The sequence below is a fragment of the Dreissena polymorpha genome, chromosome 7 (assembly GCF_020536995.1).
Source record: "Dreissena polymorpha isolate Duluth1 chromosome 7, UMN_Dpol_1.0, whole genome shotgun sequence".
Taxonomy (NCBI): Eukaryota; Metazoa; Mollusca; class Bivalvia; order Myida; family Dreissenidae; genus Dreissena; species Dreissena polymorpha.
The window spans coordinates 55658155-55679744 of NC_068361.1; the positions used below are offsets into that span (position 1 = coordinate 55658155).

The window sequence follows — 21590 nt, forward strand, 5'->3', positions numbered from 1 at the left end:
AATATGGATAAGAGGATGATGCACGCCAAATGGCATTGTACACCATCTGTTAATAACGGAGCTATGGCCCTTTGTTTCTTGAAAAATGCTTTGTAATATAAGCGTAGAGCTTTATCTTCATTAACACATGAGCCAGAGCCATGAAACTTGCCATAGTTGTTCTCAATCATCTAGGGTGCTTCACATTCAACACCCATAATCCTAGGGGCTAAGGTCAAGCTCACACATTGAGATCAAAGGTCACAAGTTTGATGAATTATTCATTATTTAGTCATTCCTTTACTATGATAGAATGGATTCTGTAATAACTGTCCACAATTGTTCTCCATTATCCAGCTGAGTGTCAAATATAAGATCCAGGTTGCTAGGGTCATGGTCAAAGTCATACAAAAAGGTAAAGATCACTCATTTTGATTAAATATGCCTTATTTGGTAAGGATTCTACCATACTAAATGAATTCTCAAAATTTCCTGTTGTAATTGTTCTCAATTACCAGGCACAACCCTTCATTTATACAATTTCTTTTAGTTTTACATCCATCCATAATCAACATTTATTTGACGGGGATATCAATTCAACAAATTTGCTTGTTTTATTATAACCTAAAACGTGATGTCTTCCAATACCAAAGGCCGAAATGGACATTACATTTCGAGGGGGGGGGGGGGGGGGGGGGGGGTCGGGGGCAAACATTTGCTTTACCCCGAAATATGTTTATGATATTTACATGTATTTACAAAAATACTGAACCAAATATGTTGAACTGAAAATAACAGTCGAACATGCAGATTCTTAATAAAAACAAGTGCTCATCAACGTTGAATTCTTGTGTACGTTTTAATAAGCGCCTACTTATATTCGTTGAACGGAAATGTTCGGAAACACGTACCGCTATGTTTAACTCTTTCAGTGCTGGAATCGAATTTTGAAGGCCTTTGCAAACAGTTGGGATCCAGATAGAACGCCACAGAAAGTGGCGTCTCATCAAGATCTGTTTGCTATTCTGATAATATTCTTTGAAAAAAAAATCGAAGAAAATGCTAATTTTTTAAATTCAGCAGACGACATTTTAGCATACGACAAATTTCCCAGCATACAAAGGGTTAAGCAAACGCTCGGGGGATATTTATAACATCATAAATCCTACTAAAGACCCTGTGAAAAAATAATAACCAACCAGGAACCTCCGGTTTCTGTCCATATACAGTTTTGGTCGGCCAGGTTGTTCATTAATATGACAGTGTGTCAAAAGTGGGGTTTACTGAATAAATTATTTTCGTCTGAATGTTCTTTTTATTACGGTAGTAACCAACGGTTTGGAGTTCCAAATGTTAAGAATTACACCACACATGCGATAGCCCCATTGGTTTGAAAACAGGCACCTGAACGACAAACCGTCGATTATAACCTCAATTAAAAGATTTAGCCGTAAATCATGTTGATTTTACCAAGAATATTTATTATTTATTTAATTTATATGTATAATACCTGTAGTAGACTTGTTCTATTAAATGCCCCGCCTTTTTATCATCGAAATCACACATGTGCCTTTCCGTGATTGTCAACACTCCAAACACTATAAAATACATATAGGATCTGGCACGAGTTGTCATATCATACCATATTTATTAAACGAGTTCAGGAATTTTGTTAGTAAGCGAGCCTTTGGCGAGCTTACAAACAAATTTCCTCGACGAGTTTAATAAAATATGATATGATATGACAACGAGTGTCAGATATTTTTTATCACATGCTTTTTAATGAGCAAATTAAATAAATATTTACGCAAACATAATGCTAAATCCCGAATGTTGTTTACATTTCGTGACGTCATTTGACGTTGCAACGTCATTTCAGCAAAAATAACAAAATGCGATTGGTCAATAAACGAAAACTAAGCCAATGAAAACGCTTAAAAATGTTGTATTACACATGTGAAATATATAGAGGGTATTTGTTGGAGCCGGTGGATTATCGATTTTAATTCACGAGTGATCATAGAAAATAATATTTTCAAGAGTGGCGCAGCCACGAGTGAAAATATATTTTTTCTTTGATCACGAGTGAATTAGAATCGATAAACCACCAAATCCAACAAATTTTCTTTTTATTTAATGCATTTTGCACAGTTAATATACATTGTTCAAAAGTTTAACTAAAGAATTTTGACTAAAAGTTTAACTAAAGAATTCGTAAAAAAAATGACGTCATTTCACAGTAAACAATGAAAATTATCGATAATTCTCACTGATAATTTTCACTGTTTCAAACAGTGAAATTATCAGTTTTAATTCACTGATATTTCTCTATAAACCACCGGAAAGCATTAAATAAAAAAAATGTAACGGTTATATAACATGGGAAACAGGGTATAGCATGTGATAAAAAAATATTTACAAACATTTGTAAAATTAATTCGACCTTGCATGTATATAATTGACAATTTAAATATTAAGCTAATAAATGCTTATTGAATGCCACATTAACTTAAAGTAAACAGTTTTTATAAATGTAAATAAATAACAAATGTGTTACCACTGTGTTTACTGCGCAGCGTAATGCAAAAAGTATTTGTTAAAAGTTTTATAGATCGCGCGTTTGATCAAGCGCATTTTACTTTCACAACATTAGGCCTCGCCGATAGTTTGTTAAAGAATAAACAACGCCTATTTTCCGTCTTCGTCTCGTGAACACAAATCGCGTGTCGTGAGAACATAGAGGATATTTGTTGGATTCGGTGGATTATCGATTTTAATTCACGAGTGATCATAGAAAATAATATTTTCACGAGTGGCGCAGCTACGAGTGAAAAAATATATTTTCAATGATCACGAGTGAATTTAAATCGATATTCCACCGAATCCAACAAATTTTCTTTTTATTTTATGCTTTTTTTCACAGTTTATATACATTGTTACAGAGTTTAACTACAGAATTTCGCTGGAAAAATGACGTCATTTCGTCAAAAAAATGACGTCATTTCACAGTAAACAATGAAAATTATCGATAATTTTTACTGATAATTTTCATTGATTGAAACAGTTAAAATATCAGTTTTAATTCACTGATATTTCTCTATAAACTACCGGAAAGCATAAAATAAATATCTAATATTGTATAATGTCATTGTCACATAGGTCGCGTGTCGTGAGAGCATATCTGATATTGTATAACCTCATTGTCACGTGTCGTGAGAACATATCTGATATTGTATAACCTCATTGTCGCGTGTCGTGAGGACATATCTGATATTATATAATCTCATTGTCACATAGGTCGCGTGTCGTGAGAGCATATCTGATATTGTATAACCTCATTGTCACGTGTCGTGAGAACATATCTGATATTGTATGACCTCGTTGTCACGTGTCGTGAGACCATAGCTGATATTGTATAACCTCGTTCTCACGTGTCGTGAGAACATATCTGATATTGTATGACCTCATTGTCACGTGTCGTGAGAACATATCTGATAGTGTATAACCTCATTGTCGCCTGTCGTGAGAACATGTTTGAAATTGTATAACCTCATTGTCGCCTCTCGTGAGAACATATCGGATATTGTATAACCGCATTGTCACGTGTCGTGAGAACATATCTGATATTGTATAACCTCATTGTCGCGTGTCGTGAGAACATATCTGATATTGTATAATCTCATTATCACACAATGACACAAATGGTTTACTAAGTAACTTTTGCTTTAAGTTTTTATCTATAACAAATTCAAATTTTGAAGAAAAAAATAACATTCTAGATTTTATAATTGTTTACAAATTACCTGTCAGGTTTAAAAAATATGCATCGAATTACAATTAGGCGTTATTGCGGCGTGCAACTACACATGTAAGCCTTGCAAAGTTAACAGTGCCATTATATGAAAACAAAATGCGGTACGCATTCAATGAAACTCATTTAACGACCATTTGATCATTTTCAGCAAACATTTCATGATTAACTGCAAAGTTCGTTAGTTTTATCAGTCCAACATTATAAACTAGAGGTCCCCTCAGCTTAAATAGAACGTATGTGTATATTTGAAGGACCTTGTCAGTGGTTCGGTGGCGCTGTCGTCAATGATTGCGCCAAGTGCTCATCCGGAACTTGTATAAAAGACGCGAATTCTACAGCTCCAGGACTGTGCTGCCTGACAACGCTTGTTGGTAGGTTGCCATGAAAACGCGATGTTATCTTTATGCACCTGAAGGAGGCTATATAGAAGCCCGTCCGGACCGGACCGTCCGTCCTTGTGAATGTGGATCTGTTTCGTGTTTGCTTATTAACTTTTACTTTATGTGGGTATAATACTACTTCAGAATTCAATGACCCATGACAAACCAAGATGTCGCGCGTAAAACTCCCTTGCTCAGTGGTGCAAGGTCAATGTCGATGGTCACGATAACTTCAGATTATAGATTCCCATAACCAGGTCGTGCCCATACAACTTCCATTTTAAATTGTGAAAGTTCATGACCAGAATTAGAGGTCAAAGGTCGAGATTTTCTGTTATTGATCTTTAACATTTTATACCTTCGGGAATTTCTATATTTCTTGGAATTTCATACAATCAGATATCCAACTGACACTCCCCTTTATTAAAAGTCAAGGTCAAAATCAATTTCAAACTTTGTGAATTATTGTTTTTTATACCTTTATCGCTCCTCAGTGAAAGGGCAATGTCAATTTGTCATTACCTTTACATAGCGTTGTATAATTTGTGTTGCCTTAAATTATTTTAATATAATGTTGTTGCATTTTCTCTATGATGACCAGTGAAGGTGTAATAAACAATTATGATATTCATAGTTGTTAGGTAAACGTCACAATTCAAAGAGAAGTGTAATGAACTTATTATAATATTTTTTATAATATATATCCTTGTGTATTGTTCTTTCTTATCCCCCGCTAAAGGCGGAGGGATAGAGCATTGGCGTTGTCCGTCCGTCCGTATAGGTGTATATATATCAATGAGGAGAAGTACGATGCACAAGAACCAGAACCATACACTTTCATTAATAAGATATATTGCCCTTTGCTGTTTTTTATTTGATGTAACTTTTCACGGCTATATCTCAGATACCACTTAAGACTTCAACATGAAACTTCATGTGTGTATTTATATAAATGAGGAGAAGTGCCATGCTTAAGAACCATAACCCATCGATTTCTTAAATAAAAGTTATTGTCCTGTGTTGTTTTTCTATCATGTAGCTTTTGAAGGCTATATCTCAGATACGCTACAAAATTTCTACATGAAACTTCATGGGTGTATAGATATCAATGAGCTTAATTGAATCGCAATACATAACAGCAATTACCCTACTCTTGATTATTTAATGATTACACTGTATATCAAGGGATTTGCACCCATCCATAAACACAATTTTTTTGGCGGGGGATATCAATTCAACAAATTTGCTTGTTCATTTATAAATGGCATGCCCTCCAAACCGCCGAAATTAAAAACATATGTATTATTATTCGAGGGGCATATGTCACATCATTGTCAACGCCCTGTTTAACTTATAAGGCATTAAATAGTTATTGAAAATGCCTTGACATAATCACTTCACAGTATTTCACTTACTTGGGTTTGAGCCAAGCGGACATTTATTTCGTAAATCAGCAGCGGTTAATAAAAGCGTTTAGACTGACACTATCAAATCTGCTACAAAAACGTTCATTCCAAGGTATTTAACTTCAACTGAAAACAAATATGATAATTTCCTTTTTAAATTTATTTAATAACTACACGAAGTTGCTATTTAGACTCAAACTGTCAAAATTCTATGCGTTATTATGTCTCACCATCTTGTCGGTATTTTTTATTTTGCAATAAAATTACTATTATCAATCTTATATGCTCCGTCTCATAATATAAAGATGTTATTTATGTGTCATTGTATAAGATGGATCATTTGCTGCCATAACTATCTTGCTATAGAAGTAAGTCTTATGTTAATGTATTTGATTTCATATCTGGTGGTGAGTATTCTCAAGTTATTCAGTTTCTTTCCAAAACATGTATTATGCATATGGACATTTCCATCAAATACACATACATATATGCGGACATTTTTTCATTAACTATATTTCCTTCAAATACATTTTCCCACAAGGGACTTCTTCGCATATTTTTGTAGTTATGAAACATTTCAGTAAATGTATAAACACATTCGTGCAATATTTGGAATACGGAAGTCATTTATAAGTATGATAACACGATAAAACTGGATACATAACGAATACAAATATTGCTTCTCCGGTTTTCAAACTCGGCATCTCTGACAGCTAAATCTAACCCGCGGCTGCTGGGCAATTCAGGCTTTAACAGAGCACAGAATATTTCAAAATGTAGAATTCTGTTTAAGACATTGGTTTTCCCCACAAATTATTGATTTCAAACGCTAGACACTACTTTAATAATTGCATCAATATCGATTGATGATCATGAATACATGCACCAGGAAGTTTTACATTTTTCTGAGTCAGAAGTACTATTTCACTTGTTTAAATTTGAAGTATAACTTCTTTATAGAATGAACGGCATTCATGTGTTTGAACATTGTCACTTTGCAAATAACGATTAACAAGTCCTTTTCAAATCCACGAATTATCGTGACGTTTTTGTAACATGATTCTCAACACATATTTAGTCTTCCTGATATTATATTACAGATAAAGCTGCCTGTTTGCGGCTCAATGGGACAACCTCGTGTTCGGGGTGTGATTCAACCTGCGTATCTCTGAAGGACAAGTCATTTTGCTGTCTTACCGGTCAGTAAAATGTCTAGCAACACGCATTTCCGTGAATAAACGAATTAACCCATTTATGCCTAGTGGACTCTCTCATTCTTCTAAATTGGATCAATTTATTTAAAAAAATAGGGATGTCTAGTATTTATTTCTATATTTAGAATATTTCTTACATAACTTCCTTTAAGCAAACAGCGCAGACCCTGATGAGACGCCGCATCATGCGGCGTCTCATCTGGGTCTACGCTGTTTGCCAATGGCTTTTTTTCTACACGCTAGGCATAAATGGGTTCAATCTCTATATGTGCCCTGGTCCGTACTTCAATGGCATTCCCACGCTGGTTATTCCCAATTTCCCTTCGTGTATTCACTTCCTAAGCTGCGCTGTATTATTTATGTTCATCAATATGTACATTCTAATTATGATGCAAGGGCATACAACATAGCCTTTTAATGAACGATGAGGATTCTTTGTTTGAATTGAGACGCGTGGGGGTATCGCTATGGACACGTTAACCCATTTATGCCTCGCGTCTAGATAAAAAGGCAGGGTCTGCGCTGTTTGCTTAAAGGAATTTCTGTAAGAAATATTCTAAATATAGAAATAAGTATACTAGAAATCCCTAATTTTGGAAATAAATTGATCCAATTTAGAAGGATGGGAGAGTCCACTAGGCATAAATGGGTTAAGCTATTCTACTCACCCATGTATCAGATTTGACGTCGGCGTCTAGGTAATGCTCCGGTTAAGGTAAACTTGCAAATCTCCATATCATTTTACTGTCGGCGTCTACGTAATGCTCTGGTTAAGGTTAAATTGCATCATCCCCATATCATTTTACGTCGGCGTCTACGTAATGCTCTGGTTAAGGTAAAGTTGCATCATCTCTATATCATTTTACGTCGGCATCTACGTAATGCTCTGGTTAAGGTAAAAGTGCATCATCTCCATATCGTTTTATGTCGGCGTCTACGTAATGCTCTGGTTAAGGTAAAATTGCATCATCTACATATCATTTTACGTCGGCGTCTACGTAATGCTCAAGGTAAAATTGCATCATCTCCATATCATTTTACGTCGGCGTCTACGTAATGCTCTGGTTAAGGTAAAATTGCATCATCTCCATATCATTTTACGTCGGCGTCTACGTAATGCTCTGGTTAAGGTAAAATTGCATCATCTCCATATCATTTTACGTCGGCGTCTACGTAATGCTCTGGTTAAGGTAAAATTGCAATTGCATCATCTCCATATCATTTTACGTCGGCGTATACGTAATGCTCTTGTTAAGGTAAAATTGCATCATCTCCATATCATTTGACGTCGGCGTCTACGTAATGCTCGGGTTAAGGTATACTTGCATCATCTCCATAACAATTTTATCAGTTAAGCTCCACATTCGTGTGGTTACAGATTAAACTCTTGTTGTGTGTTGCTTTGCATGGCCACGATTTTTGGTGAAATATCATGTTATGGTGGCTGCTTTTTGCCATATAGTATTGGCGGTTTGGCGGGTTCGAAGAAGGTCGCCAAAACGCAAACATTAAATAATATACCTACCAGAACGATAAAATGGCACCAATATAATTATGCATTTTTAGCTCATCTATTTTTTGAAAAAAAATTATGAGCTATTGTCATCACCTTGGCGTCGGCGTCGGCGTCGGCGTTGGCGTTGGCGTTGGCGTCGGCGTCCGGTTAAGTTTTGCGTTTAGGTCCACTTTTCTCAGAAAGTATCAATGCTATTGCATTCAAACTTGGTACACTTACTTACTATCATGAGGGGACTGGGCAGGCAAAGTTAGATAACTCTGGCGTGCATTTTGACAGAATTATGTGCCCTTTTTATACTTAGAAAATTGAAAATTTTGGTTAAGTTTTGCGTTTAGGTCCACTTTTCTCAGTGAGTATCAATGCTATTGCATTCAAACTTGTTACACTTACTTACTATCATGAGGGGACTGGGCAGGCAAAGTTAGATAACTCTGGCATGCATTTTGACAGAATTATGTGCCCTTTTTATACTAAGAAAATTGAAAATTTTGGTTAAGTTTTGTGTTTAGGTCCATTTTATTCCTTAAGCATTAAACCTATTGCTTTCATACTTGCAACACTTACTAACTATCATAAGGGGACTGTGCAGGCAAAGTAATGTAACTCTGACTGGCATTTTGACAGAATTATGTGCCCTTTTTATACTTAGATAATTGAAAATTTGATTAAGTTTTGTGTTTTGGTCCACTTTATTCCTACAGTATCAAAGCTATTGCTTTCATACTTGCAACACTTATTGACTATCATAAGGGGACCGTGCAGGCAAAGTTATGTAACTCTGACTGGCATTTGGACGGAATTATGGGCCCTTTATACTTAGAAAATTTAAAATTTGGTTAAGATTTATGTTTTGGTCCACTTTACCCCTCAAGTATCATAGATATTGCTTTCATACTTGGAACACTCAAAAACTATCATAAGGGTACAGTAAAAGGACAAGTTGCATAACTCTGGTTGTCATTGTTACGGAATTATGGCCCTTTTTTGACTTAGTAACTTTTAATATATGGTTAAATTTTGTGTTTCGATCCACTTTACTTCTTAAGTATCAAGGCTATTGCTTTCAAACTTCAAATACTTTCATGCTATCATGAGGTTACTGTACATGGCAAGTTGAATTTTACCTTGACCTTTGAATGACCTTGACTCTCAAGGTCAAATTATTAAATTTTGCTCAAATTGCCATAACTTCTTTATTTATGATTAGATTTGATTGATACTTTGACGAAACTACTCTTACCTGACATACCACAATAGACTCCACCCAAACCGTCCCCCGTGCCCTCCCTCCCCCCCCTCCCCCCACCTCCCCCCTCCCCCCCCCCCTATTTTTTTTTAAGATCATCTCACAAATGACCACCACACCCTCACACTATACCCCCACCCCCCCCCCCACCCCACCCCCCCCCCCCCCAATTTTTTTTTTTTTTATTTTTTTTTAAAGATCATCTCACAAATTACCACCACACCCTCACACTATACCCCATCCCCCCCGATTTTTTTTTTAACGGTTATGTTTGAAATACCGTCCAACCATCGCACCCAAAAAATCCCCCCCCCATCTCCCCCCCCCCCCCCACCCCCCCCCCCGCCCCCGATTTTTTTTTTCGCTTTTTTGGAAGATAATGTAATAAATGTCCACAACCCCACACTATACACCCCTCTTCACTCCACCCCTCCCTCCTTTGTGATTGAAAATGAGAGTCCCTTCATCTTTAAAAAGAAAATAGATGAGCGGTCTGCATCCGCAAGGCGGTGCTCTTGTTTTCCCTTGGTGTCATTCTGGTGGGTCTATTTGTCGTTTTGGTATGCTTTCGTATTGGCGAATGTCAAACCCACCAACACGCCCACGCGACAAAATGATATCGCAAAAAAACAGCCTCCATTAACACTAGGACGTGGATTAATCTGTCAATTGTTCTTTCAATGTTTTCGTCGTATATTTACTTCTGTCAGCCAAATCTGTATGGCTTTTGCAGGACAAGGAAGTACGAAATGCTCCATAGAGAAAATGGTAAGAATGAACCCGAAGCAGTGCAGTGAATTGTTGAAGCCACTAACGAACAACTCAACTTCAATCGCAGCCGGCTGCCGGTATGTATGTGTATTAATCACGTGAACGTCAAGATGGCGAAATCCATGCCAAGGAAGGCATTTTCGCCGTTTTATTCCCTTTATTACTTGTATTAATTGTTAAAATTGCGCTAACTTTCCAGCCATATCAGAAAGAAAGCGATTTGCGTTGATTTCGTATCAATATTCGCTCTATATCTCGACTTTAGTCGCTACAAATTTTCTTAGCAGTCGCTTTAAGTGTGTGATCCCGTCAATTGATAACGTAATAAAGGGTATAGAACGACGAAAAATACCTGTCTCGGCATGGACGTTGGACGTCGCGTGGTCACTCCCTCTGACATTCGGTACCCCTCGCAGATTATCAATACTCGACTTATCCGATGTTTGACGCCGAGAATATGCGATTGTCCCTTTGATTTGCATCGGTCAATAAATATTTACTGGGAATCTTTTCATTTTTTGGCAAGCGATTATTCCGAATAGATACTGGCTAAGGCAGCTTCATTTTGCATGTTTGGGTGACTACGAAGTCACTAAGGCTAGTTTAAAAATAAAAAAGCATAAAACCCAAGTATTCATTCGTTTGAACTGCCTCGTTTTTGCACATCTTATACATTTCGGATCACCATGGAATCACGGTTTATGTCTTCAAATCGATAGATTTCATCAAAAGAGTCGAAGATTTATGGCATATAAATTTTGTTACTTTTTATGTTTAATTATTTAATTTATTGTATTGTAGAACGATTTCTGATGTACTTGGCTGTCTTGCGAGAGCGTTTGTGAACACGACGGATGTAAACGCTATGGGCACCTGCATTGAAGAGTTGACGGCAGAACTTAAAGAAGATCCGAATGCATCCGGCATTTTGCTGAATTTTCTGACTACAAATAATCTAACAATTGGGATTCCAAATTTTAGCTATGCGTTGTGTCAAGGTAGAGTATAGACGTACAATGTAGATTCACCCACTTTCTCTATGAAATAGTTTTTTATTATTCAGTTCACTAGGCGATCAAAGGGACTTGTTCACAGTTTGCCAAAATGACAATTTTCCAACTGTTTGTTATGGATTAAAAACATATAATGTGTCTTGTTCTAAAAAAAAATGGACATAATGCATGTGCGTAAAGTGTCGTCCCAGATTAGCCTGTGCAGTCCGCTCAGGCTAATCAGGGACGACACTTTCCGCTTTTATGGTATTTTTCGTTTAAAGGAAGTCCCTCCTTACCGAAAATCAAGTTTAGGCGGAAAGTGTCGTCCCTGATTAGCCTGTGCGGACTGCACAGGCTAATCTGGGACGACACTTTACGAACATGCATTATGTCCAGTTTTCTCATAACGCGACTCGAATAGTCATCGTTATAAATCGATACAATTACAAAGCGTTAGCAATTAGAAACGATTAAATAATTTGTAGAATTATCTTGTTTTCGTTTTATTTTGTGACATTACCTGGATGGATTATGAAAAGCATCGAATATGCCATTACACGTAGATGTACAGATGTCCGAGGGGTATCTGACCAATATTTTTAATATAGAGGACCGTTTTTCGAGCCCCGTTGTTTTTTTCGTTCTTTAATTTCCTTGTGTTTTATTTTTACAGGAGCTCTTTAGAATCGATGCTTGCATTTATCAATTAAAAGAATTTAATCACCTTTAATCAACTTCAAAACATGCCAAGATCTGTGAACACGTCTCTTTAATAGTCCCTTCACAGGCATTGACTGAGTTCTCTCAAAATATTGAACATGTATGCACGACTTTCGTATATTACTAGTATTTGTGGATTATCTGCAAATTGTTGCCCCGCGTAACAGCGCTGTTAACAGTATACATAGTAAAATAGTATCACTGTGATTGCATAATAGGCTTATAAACCTTACCAAAATGTATTTTTCATTTTAAAACCCCATGTATATGTTCCGCTATTGATTTTAAGAGTTTTAACCTAAGTTCGCATTATTTTATTGATGCATTATGATAAAACACTCGCTACATAAACACTACATAAAAAATAATGTTATTGCAGGGCCGTACCCAGGATTTTTTTACAGGGGGGGGGGGGGGGGCCCAACCGGGGAGGGTTTGGGAGGGGTCCCCCCTCCATATATATATACTTTTGTTTATTTGGCACTTTGCAAGGTGAATTTTAATGCTTATAAAAACGTATTTTGTGATATGAATTAATGGAATATAACAAGTAAATCAGCACATTTCGGAAGCCTTAAGCTTTAAACATTGGTGTGAATTCACAACAATATTAAAAGCTTTAGATTTCCGAAGCTTATAGGTTTAAACTGACGATTACCCACATCAACTCTCGTATTGCTTCCATCATTTTTTTCACAAATCAATAACGTCACAGGGTTTTTTTAATCTGATTTTTGGGGACAGACCTTGCCATTTTTTTAGGAAAAAATTGCGCGAAACGCCTAATTTTTGGGTGAAATAATGAAAGTCTTAAATAATCAATTTAACATATTTTACTGTTATCAAACAAATTCAAGGAAATAGATAATTTAATTATACAATATTTTTCTACACTTGATCAGGTTAACTTATATAATGAGATCGATTTGTTGTTTCAATTTTCATTTTTTTACCAATGAGCCATTAATAAGTTTATATTACTCAATTCTCGGTACTCAATTATTTTAAATACTGAATTCTTCCAAATTTTATCTGTTGCTCGGCAAATTTATGAATCTGTTTTTCTTTTAAACAAACATGTTAACTATCTCATCGTAGTCTTTTTCAGTGATTTCCTTTCAAAAATTATAAATACTCAGTTTTAATACCTTTGTCAGTGTTTTTGTTCCGGTTCAAATTCAGGGCCCTATTCTCAATGCAAAAAGTATTATATTGGGACTTAAAAATTCCCAATAAAATGTTAAAAAAAAACAAAGGGACAAACATGTCTAGGGCCTATTCACAGAATAAAAAAAACTTGCGTCGGCAATTATCAGACCATAGTCTACGAACTCCTGTAGCAGTTGCTTCCATTCGCTGCACGTATCAAAATACATGTTACATCAACCATCGATAGATGAAGCATTCATGATCACAATGGGGGAACTGATAGGGGATGTGTGTACAAGGCGATAAGAAAACATTGCCTAGAGGCTTATCTCGATTGGCGAGCGTTTATCCCCTTGTTTATCAGGGACAATAAAACATAGATGCTCTTTTGTTTTGAGGGAAAGCGTACTGTGGGCCCTTGCACGAGAAAAAAAATTGCAGTGGGCCGATTATTAAAAAAAATCATAGTTCGACAGCCAGCTGGGGGGGGGCCGGGCCCCTGGGCCCATGGCCTGGGTACGGGCCTGAATTGTATTATGTTATATTAAAACAATTAAGTGCTTTCGTCAAAGAAAAAAAAACATACTTTGTTGTATATATGTATTCTTCTGGCAATATCATTACAACATTTTTTTGCACAACTTTTATTGTTCCCTTTAGGAATAGGATCAAACGCGACATGTACTACCACCGATCTCATCAACTCGTTGTCTGCCGAGCCTTTAACGTGCCGTCAACCGTTTTCGCCTCTCCTCAACCGGTCTAACTCCATAGCTACCGGATGTGGGTACGTATGCGGAAAACTCTAGGGCATCCATTTTGGAGATTCTTTAGTTTGTCTTTAATGGTCTGAAGAAGTTTGTGATGAAAACATTTCGCTTTGTAATATTTCCTAGACTTACGCTTTATATTGTAAATTTGTGAATTATACGGTTATCTGCGGTACCTTGCTTCATTGCCAAAATTACCCGCCAAATAAAATAACTTATTTACAACATTTCCGTGCTGATTAATGAACAGTATTAGGCAATTCATGTAGATATATAAAAATCTAATTATAAGTTCATACCTCTTTATTTTAACCTTAATTGCGGACTTGAATGCTTTTAATCATGCCTAAACACAGTAGAAATAAATCGAAGTGACTGTACGGTGTTACAATGAAACATTTGAGTTTTACATATGACTTTCAAAATTGCTTTAACTGGCTTTATATTATGCTACACTTAAATGTCTCTGTACAGTTTACAATCAATTAAAATAAAATAATTTGTGTAAATAAAGATAAAGCAATATTATTAAACTCATATGTAGAGTATCGTCTCTGTATTTATAGCGCCCTACGGGAGGGGATTGAGTGTCTTACTAACGCGTCCTTAAAACGCACGGCTTCCTCAACCAGCCCGTTGAAATGCCAAGCAGATGTGTTCGCAGAACTCCGCCAGAGCAAATCTTACAACGACCTTCTAGACTTTATGAAGCGATCTTTTGGTTTTGCGATAGCGATACCAGACTTTCACTTTCAAGCCTGTCAAGGTAAAAGTCGCTTGTCGCTCGAGATAGTAAATTGTAGAACCTGTATCGTCTGTCAATTTCGATGCATCAACTCTTATAGCTTCTCTTAGTATCAATTGGCAAAAAAATACATAAAACGAAAAAAATATTCACAGCACTCCCTCCTCTCCTCCACATCGGCCCAACTTTCTTCTTCTACTATTACTACTACTATTACTGCTGCTGCTGCTGCAAATAATTCTGCTACTACTTCTACTACTACTACTACTACTACTACTACTACTACTACTTCTACTACTACTACTACTACTACTACTACTACTACTACTACTACTACTACTACTACTACTACTACTACTACTACTACTACTACCACTACCACTACCACTACCACTACTACTACTACTATGCAATGAACACATGCATGTACATGTTATTGATATAGACTTTAAATGAATTCAAGTCTTATTGTAAGGATTACTTGTAACAGAAGATCCAATTATATATATAACATTTTTTCCATTAATACGCGCTGGTGAATTTTCGATTCTGTTTGATTCGCTGACTGGATTACTTCGATTGCAGAGAACTGGAACACTTCCTGTGCGCCGGCGGTTATTTTACCCACTTCCGAGTGCATGAGCGATTGTCACGGCACCACGCCGTGTACCAGCGGTCAGGAATGCTGTTCTCAGAAATGCAGCAACGGAAAGGAAGCAAGAAAATGTGCTCCTGGTAAGAAGTGAGAAAATATATGCTATGTTTTCTTTAATTATTTCTTTTAAATTGTTACGCATGCAATACTGTTGATGTTGTGAAAGTGCACATACATCATAGAATGATTTTGAAATGGTACAAAAGTGTTGTTTGATTTATTTTACATTTTTGAGTTGCTAAATTAAGTGCTCGATCATATTTTTTTTCAATGAGATTTTTCATTGTGCAGAAAATTTATGCGCATAACATGTGTGCGCGTTTGAACTATAAATACATCAACACCAAATAAAACGTATTAACAGAAAAAAAGAAATAATATTTGATAATTTCATTTTTCAGACATGAGGCAATGCGCAGATGTTACTGCTATATCACAGTACGCCGTTCAGTGTATGAACTTTTTTGGCAATGCGACCGTCGAGGGTATTACGTTTGACGCTTACTGCAGGTAAGTGACGTGATTTAAGTGACATCATATAAGTGACGTCACACACGGCAATCAGACTGTTGACAATCCTTTTACTTGTTAAAAACTTAATACGAAAGGATTTAAAACATTAGCCTGACGACCTCCATTAGAAGCTTCTTCCACGATACCCATATTTTGAAGATACTGTTCTTCCGCCAGCACTTACCAATACCACAATGCCCGTTAAGCATCATGTCCTTAATCATAATATGTTACATTTTTCCACTCATCTGTTTATTTTATTTTATAAGTAACCCCTTTGGTACACGGTTCACGTTGGCGAGTATGAGATCCGACCACCACACATTGTCCACAACTGAAAAGGCGGCATGGCTTCTACTCAGCCGTCCCAGATATCATCCTCCCTAGTCAAATGACTGTCTACACTGATAGGACATGCCGCCCATCCTACTACAAACCTAGTTTTCTGTTGCTAAACCTCATTCATCGACCCTTAACGTTCAGAAACCATACACAGCTGTACCTGTGCTCCTTACTTATTCTGTGTTCTGGAGACGTCCACCCTAACCCCGGCCCCGACTCATCGATTAGTTCTTCCCTCTCAGAATACAGCCATATATTAAACAACAACGGACTCAGCATCATGCACCTGAATATTCAGAGTCTTAGACCAAAGCTTGACATCCTAGAAGTTGAGGCACATCCATACGACGTACTCGTTCTTACGGAAACTTGGCTTAACCCATCGATTCCTGACGATGATATCGCTTTATTGCATTTTCAGCAACCATTTCGCTGTGATCGTATAAATCGTCTTGGCGGCGGTGTAGTTATATATGTCCGAGAAGGTATTAATGCAACCAAGCGATCAGATCTCTGTATAAATGGCTTAGAATCTCTTTGGGTCGAATTATCAACAGGTAGGCACAGATTATTGTTGGGAGGCATCTACCGTCCTCCGGACGCAAACAATGACTACTGGACCTTACTAGAACATAACATCGATCAAGCTTTTTCCATGTCCTATGATAATATCATCATCACTGGAGACTTAAATATGAACGTCCTCAGTCAATGCCCAAATAAAATCATAAATCTTATGACATCATACAACGCTGAACAACTTATCTCCTCACCAACTCACATCACAGAACACTCTAGCTCACTTATCGATCTAATCTTTGTAAAAAAACAAAAATCACATACTATCCAGCTTTGTTGCAGACCCTTTCATTCCAAACTTAACTCGTTTTCACTGTCCAGTAGTGGTAGTTCTTCATTTGCATAAGCCCAGAACAGCTCCATTCAAACGACGTATATGGGTCTACGACAGAGGAAACTATGATGATTACAGAGCCGGCTTACGGTCGACGGACTGGAACAGCCTTTTCGACAACGACGACCTAGATGATATTACCGAGAAAATAACAGACACAATCCTATCAATAGCATCCCAAAATATCCCAAACAAAATAATCACAGTAAGACCTCATGACATCCCATGGATGTCACACCTGATTAGAACTCTTATAAAAAAGAGGCAAAAATTTCATAAAAAAGCAAAAAAGTTGAATACGCCAGAAGCATGGTCAAAGTTTAAACACGCAAGAAATTTAGTCACTAAACATATACGTCAGGCAAAACAAAACTATAAAAATAAATTAATTGAGAAATTAAATCAACCTAACACATCTCCTAAAACATGGTTTAAAACAGCTAAACAACTTGCAAACAAAACACAATCGCAAACAATACCAACATTATACGACCACAATCACGAGGCAACTACTGACGATGGCAAAGCTGATCTTCTTAACAACTACTTTTCTTCTCAGTCAACTATCGACGATCGAGATCACTATCCTCCACCAATAAATCGTGTTACGGAATCCTCTTTGAGAAGCATCACCATTACGCCCCAAGACGTTCAAGACGCTCTTTCACTTCTTGACCCAAGCAAAGCAAGTGGCCCAGACATGGTCAGTCCTAGGCTTCTAAAAGAAGGCATACACGAACTTTCTATACCTCTTTCAACATTTTTCAATAAGCTCATGCAGAATTCGTATTTCCCTGGTTCTTGGAAGCTTGCAAACGTTGCGCCCATCTTCAAAAAATCAGATCCTTCTAAACCCGCCAACTACCGCCCTATTTCCCTACTTAGTTGCCTCGGCAAACTAATGGAGCGATGCATTCACAAATACATATATAATTACCTAACGACAAATAATCTTATTACCCCTTTCCAATCTGGCTTTATAAAAGGGGACTCGACCGTAAATCAACTTACATGTCTTTACAACGACATATGTCAGGCCATGGACGAGGGCAAGGAAGTGCGTGCTGTATTCTGCGATATTTCAAAAGCTTTCGACCGAGTCTGGCATCGTGGTCTCATCACAAAACTTTCGTCTTTTGGAATATGTGACTCCCTACTTAACTGGATTATGTCTTACCTGTCAAATCGCAAACAACGCGTCGTGTATGCAAATTCTACATCATCATGGCGCCATATACAAGCAGGCGTCCCTCAAGGCTCCATCCTTGGCCCCTTATTCTTTCTCGCCTATATTAACGATATTGTTTCTGCTGTCAACTCAAACATCCGACTCTTTGCCGACGACACCAGTCTCTACATTATTGTAGAAGATCCTGTAACTGCATCAACCACGCTAAACAACGACCTTGCATCCATACATTCGTGGTCCCAGTCTTGGCTTGTATCGTTTAACCCTGAGAAAACTGAATCTATTATTTTCAGCAGGAAAAGGCTTAAATCACAACACCCACCTTTAATTATGAATTCTCTAAATATCGAAGAAGTTGACACCCACAAGCACTTGGGTCTAACCCTTTCCTCTGACGCAAAATGGAACGCACATATCTCAATTACTCTGTCAAAAGCTTGGCGACTTATCGGTATTCTTAGGTCGCTTAAATTCTTCCTCAACCGCTCCTGTCTCGAAAAAATGTACTTGTCACTCATCCGCCCTACACTTGAATACTCTGATGTGGTCTGGGACAACTGTAGCGAATACCTAAAGCAAGAACTTGAATCTGTTCAAGTGGAAGCTGCCCGTATATGTACTGGAGCAACAAAATATTGCAACATCCAAAAGCTACTCAACGACATCAAATGGGATACACTATCGGAAAGAAGGAAACAACATCGCCTACTTCTATTTTACAAAATGGCACATGGACTTTCACCACCCTACATGTCAGATCTAATTACACATATTAATCAAACCCAATCAGGCGGATACAACTTAAGACACATCCGACATGCCAGAGCACGCACGCAAGCATATAGTTTATCTTTCTTACCCAAAACAATACGGGAATGGAATCAACTGCACATAACAATACAAAATTCACCAGACGTACAATCATTCAAAAACGCCCTACAAAAAGAAAAAAATAAATCCTCACCTCTTTTTTACTGCGGTTCACGAACTGGGCAAATCCTACACACACGTCTTCGACTCGACTGTAGCGGTTTGAACCATGATCTGTACAGAAGGTCTTTAGTAAGCTCCCCCTTATGTTCCTGTGGATCTTCAGAAACAATTGAACATTTCCTCTTAAGATGTCCACATTATACAAACCTCAGAACCCACTGCTTTGCCGATATACGGTGCCCTATTACTACAAATAATCTGTTAAATGGCTTTGATCGATTCTCTCTTGCAGAAAACGAACTTCTGTTTCGCGCTGTACAGCGATATATCATAGCAACGAAACGCTTTGCAACATATGTGTAACGGCTCTCTCCTGCTCGAAAACAGACCGTGTACCAGGTTTACAAATAAAATAACATTTTTTTTTTCTTGTTAGGTTTTTGCATTCCTTTTTAAATAATTCTTTTAGATAATGTCTTCTCCAACCATTTTCACATGTAATCTAAACACTTACAGTTCGACTTCTGACCACAATGACTGCAGTCGCAACTCAACACAAACGGAGAGGAATTCATATAAGTGTCACATCGACCTTGTTTTCCAATCCAAAGCACATTTAATTTTGGTATATGCTTATTTCGAATTATGTTTACATGTGTACATGTTTACATGCAATATTTGCTTAAAATAAAGTTTAAACTAGACTGTTGACAAAAGCCAATAAATTTATAATACAAGCATATGCTAATAATGCCTAATAATGAAAAAATATAATCCACTGTAATTTTATATTCCATTAAACAATCCTTATGCGTAACATTGATTTTTTGTCAGATACTGGTGTGCTCTAAAATACTTATCCACCCTTCAAACGATTTAAACGATAAGATCTCAATTTTCAAACCGGTAAGAATTATATCCTGTTTATCGCAGATTTAAACAAAACCATCTCAAACACATAATTAGGTAACTTAAATCATGAGATCCCGCTTTCACATATGGAAAATATTATTGTGAGAAACATTGCGCAGCAATATTTTCTTTGGAAACTCCAGGCCACGCTTAATGTAAATTGACCTTAGCATATCAATCGTGTTAACTGTGCTAATATTGAGTTAACACTCAAATGGACATTATACGTCCCAGCACATTTATACAAAAGTAAAAAGTAGTCCTGAATCTTATCCGAGTCTCAAAAGTTAGCTGAACGTGACCGCTACCTTACAGTAACCTCTGGGGCGGGCTGAAATGCGTAGCAGAGAAGATGATGGGTACACGACCGCGATACTCCACGGAGTGCGTGACCCGTATGGCCTTGTACCTGAGACTTAGCCCGACGGTGATAACCGACCGTCTGAAGCAGCTGCTGCTGATAGCGAACATCAAACAAGAGTATGCGCTGAACTCCACGCGGTGTTCAGGTAAGTGTATTAGATTGACCCATTTATGCCAAGTGGACTCTCCCATCTTTCTAAATTGGATCAATTTATTTCCAAAATTAGGGATGTCCAGTATATTTAGAATATTTCTTACAGAAATTCCTTTAAGCAAACAGCGCAGACCCTGATGAGACGACGCATGATGCTGTTTGCCAAGGGCTTTTTTTCTAGACGCTCTAGGCATAAATGGGCTAAGTATATCAAATGAAAGACTGACGTTGAGCCATATGCAGTGTCGTACATATGTTTCTGTTTAAGATCTGCACAGTAACCGATATTTACATCCCTTTTCTGCTTACAGTCAAAACTGAGAACAGCGGTCAGTCAATGGAAATGGCCAAAGTGACCGTTGTCGACGAGTGGCCGCTATTCCCGGATGCTTTACATCTTTCCATAGATATCAAATTACCTTTGGGCACCTGTTTTCGTTAAAAGCTCTGTATCCGTTTGCATTTGGAATTTACTGGACAAGCGACGCTGAAATTCGGCAAATCTTCTTAAGGAGGCTGGTGATGACAGTGATGTGATAAAAACAATTGCATATGAAGGGTTTTATTGATATTGTGTCTTTCATTTGAACAAATATTCTGATATTCTTTTTTGCAGAAAATCCACTGATGACTGAACCCATTCCTAGCCGACCAGGAACGGGTATGTATTCAGGTGTGTTTCGAAAAATCCTAATGTCCTTCAGCAGTATGATACCGAATGTGTCCAAATGCATACCAAGTTAGGTTCAGCCTTTCAGCTCATTTGTATTAAAAGCCATTTTCTGTTTAACATCAACGAGCCCGCTTGCCGAAAATAATGAGTGCTTGGTAAATACCCAACGAACGCTCTCTGACTCATAATCGAACACGGGACTTATTATGCTTTCTAGAATCGTGACAGTTGGAAC

General features: G+C 37.3%; 1 protein-coding gene across 1 annotated transcript in view; it reads left to right on the forward strand.

The window, feature by feature from the left end:
* LOC127838229 (uncharacterized) overlaps window positions 1-21590 on the forward strand; it is a 76575-nt gene that overhangs the window by 12479 nt on the left and 42506 nt on the right. Inside the window, exons 3-12 of the mRNA XM_052365845.1 lie at window positions 4045-4164; window positions 6680-6778; window positions 10292-10406; window positions 11131-11327; window positions 13854-13980; window positions 14530-14729; window positions 15294-15443; window positions 15765-15873; window positions 20481-20674; window positions 21299-21343. Coding sequence (XP_052221805.1) covers window positions 4045-4164; window positions 6680-6778; window positions 10292-10406; window positions 11131-11327; window positions 13854-13980; window positions 14530-14729; window positions 15294-15443; window positions 15765-15873; window positions 20481-20674; window positions 21299-21343 — 1356 coding nt within the window. The remainder of the gene's footprint in view (window positions 1-4044; window positions 4165-6679; window positions 6779-10291; window positions 10407-11130; window positions 11328-13853; window positions 13981-14529; window positions 14730-15293; window positions 15444-15764; window positions 15874-20480; window positions 20675-21298; window positions 21344-21590) is intronic.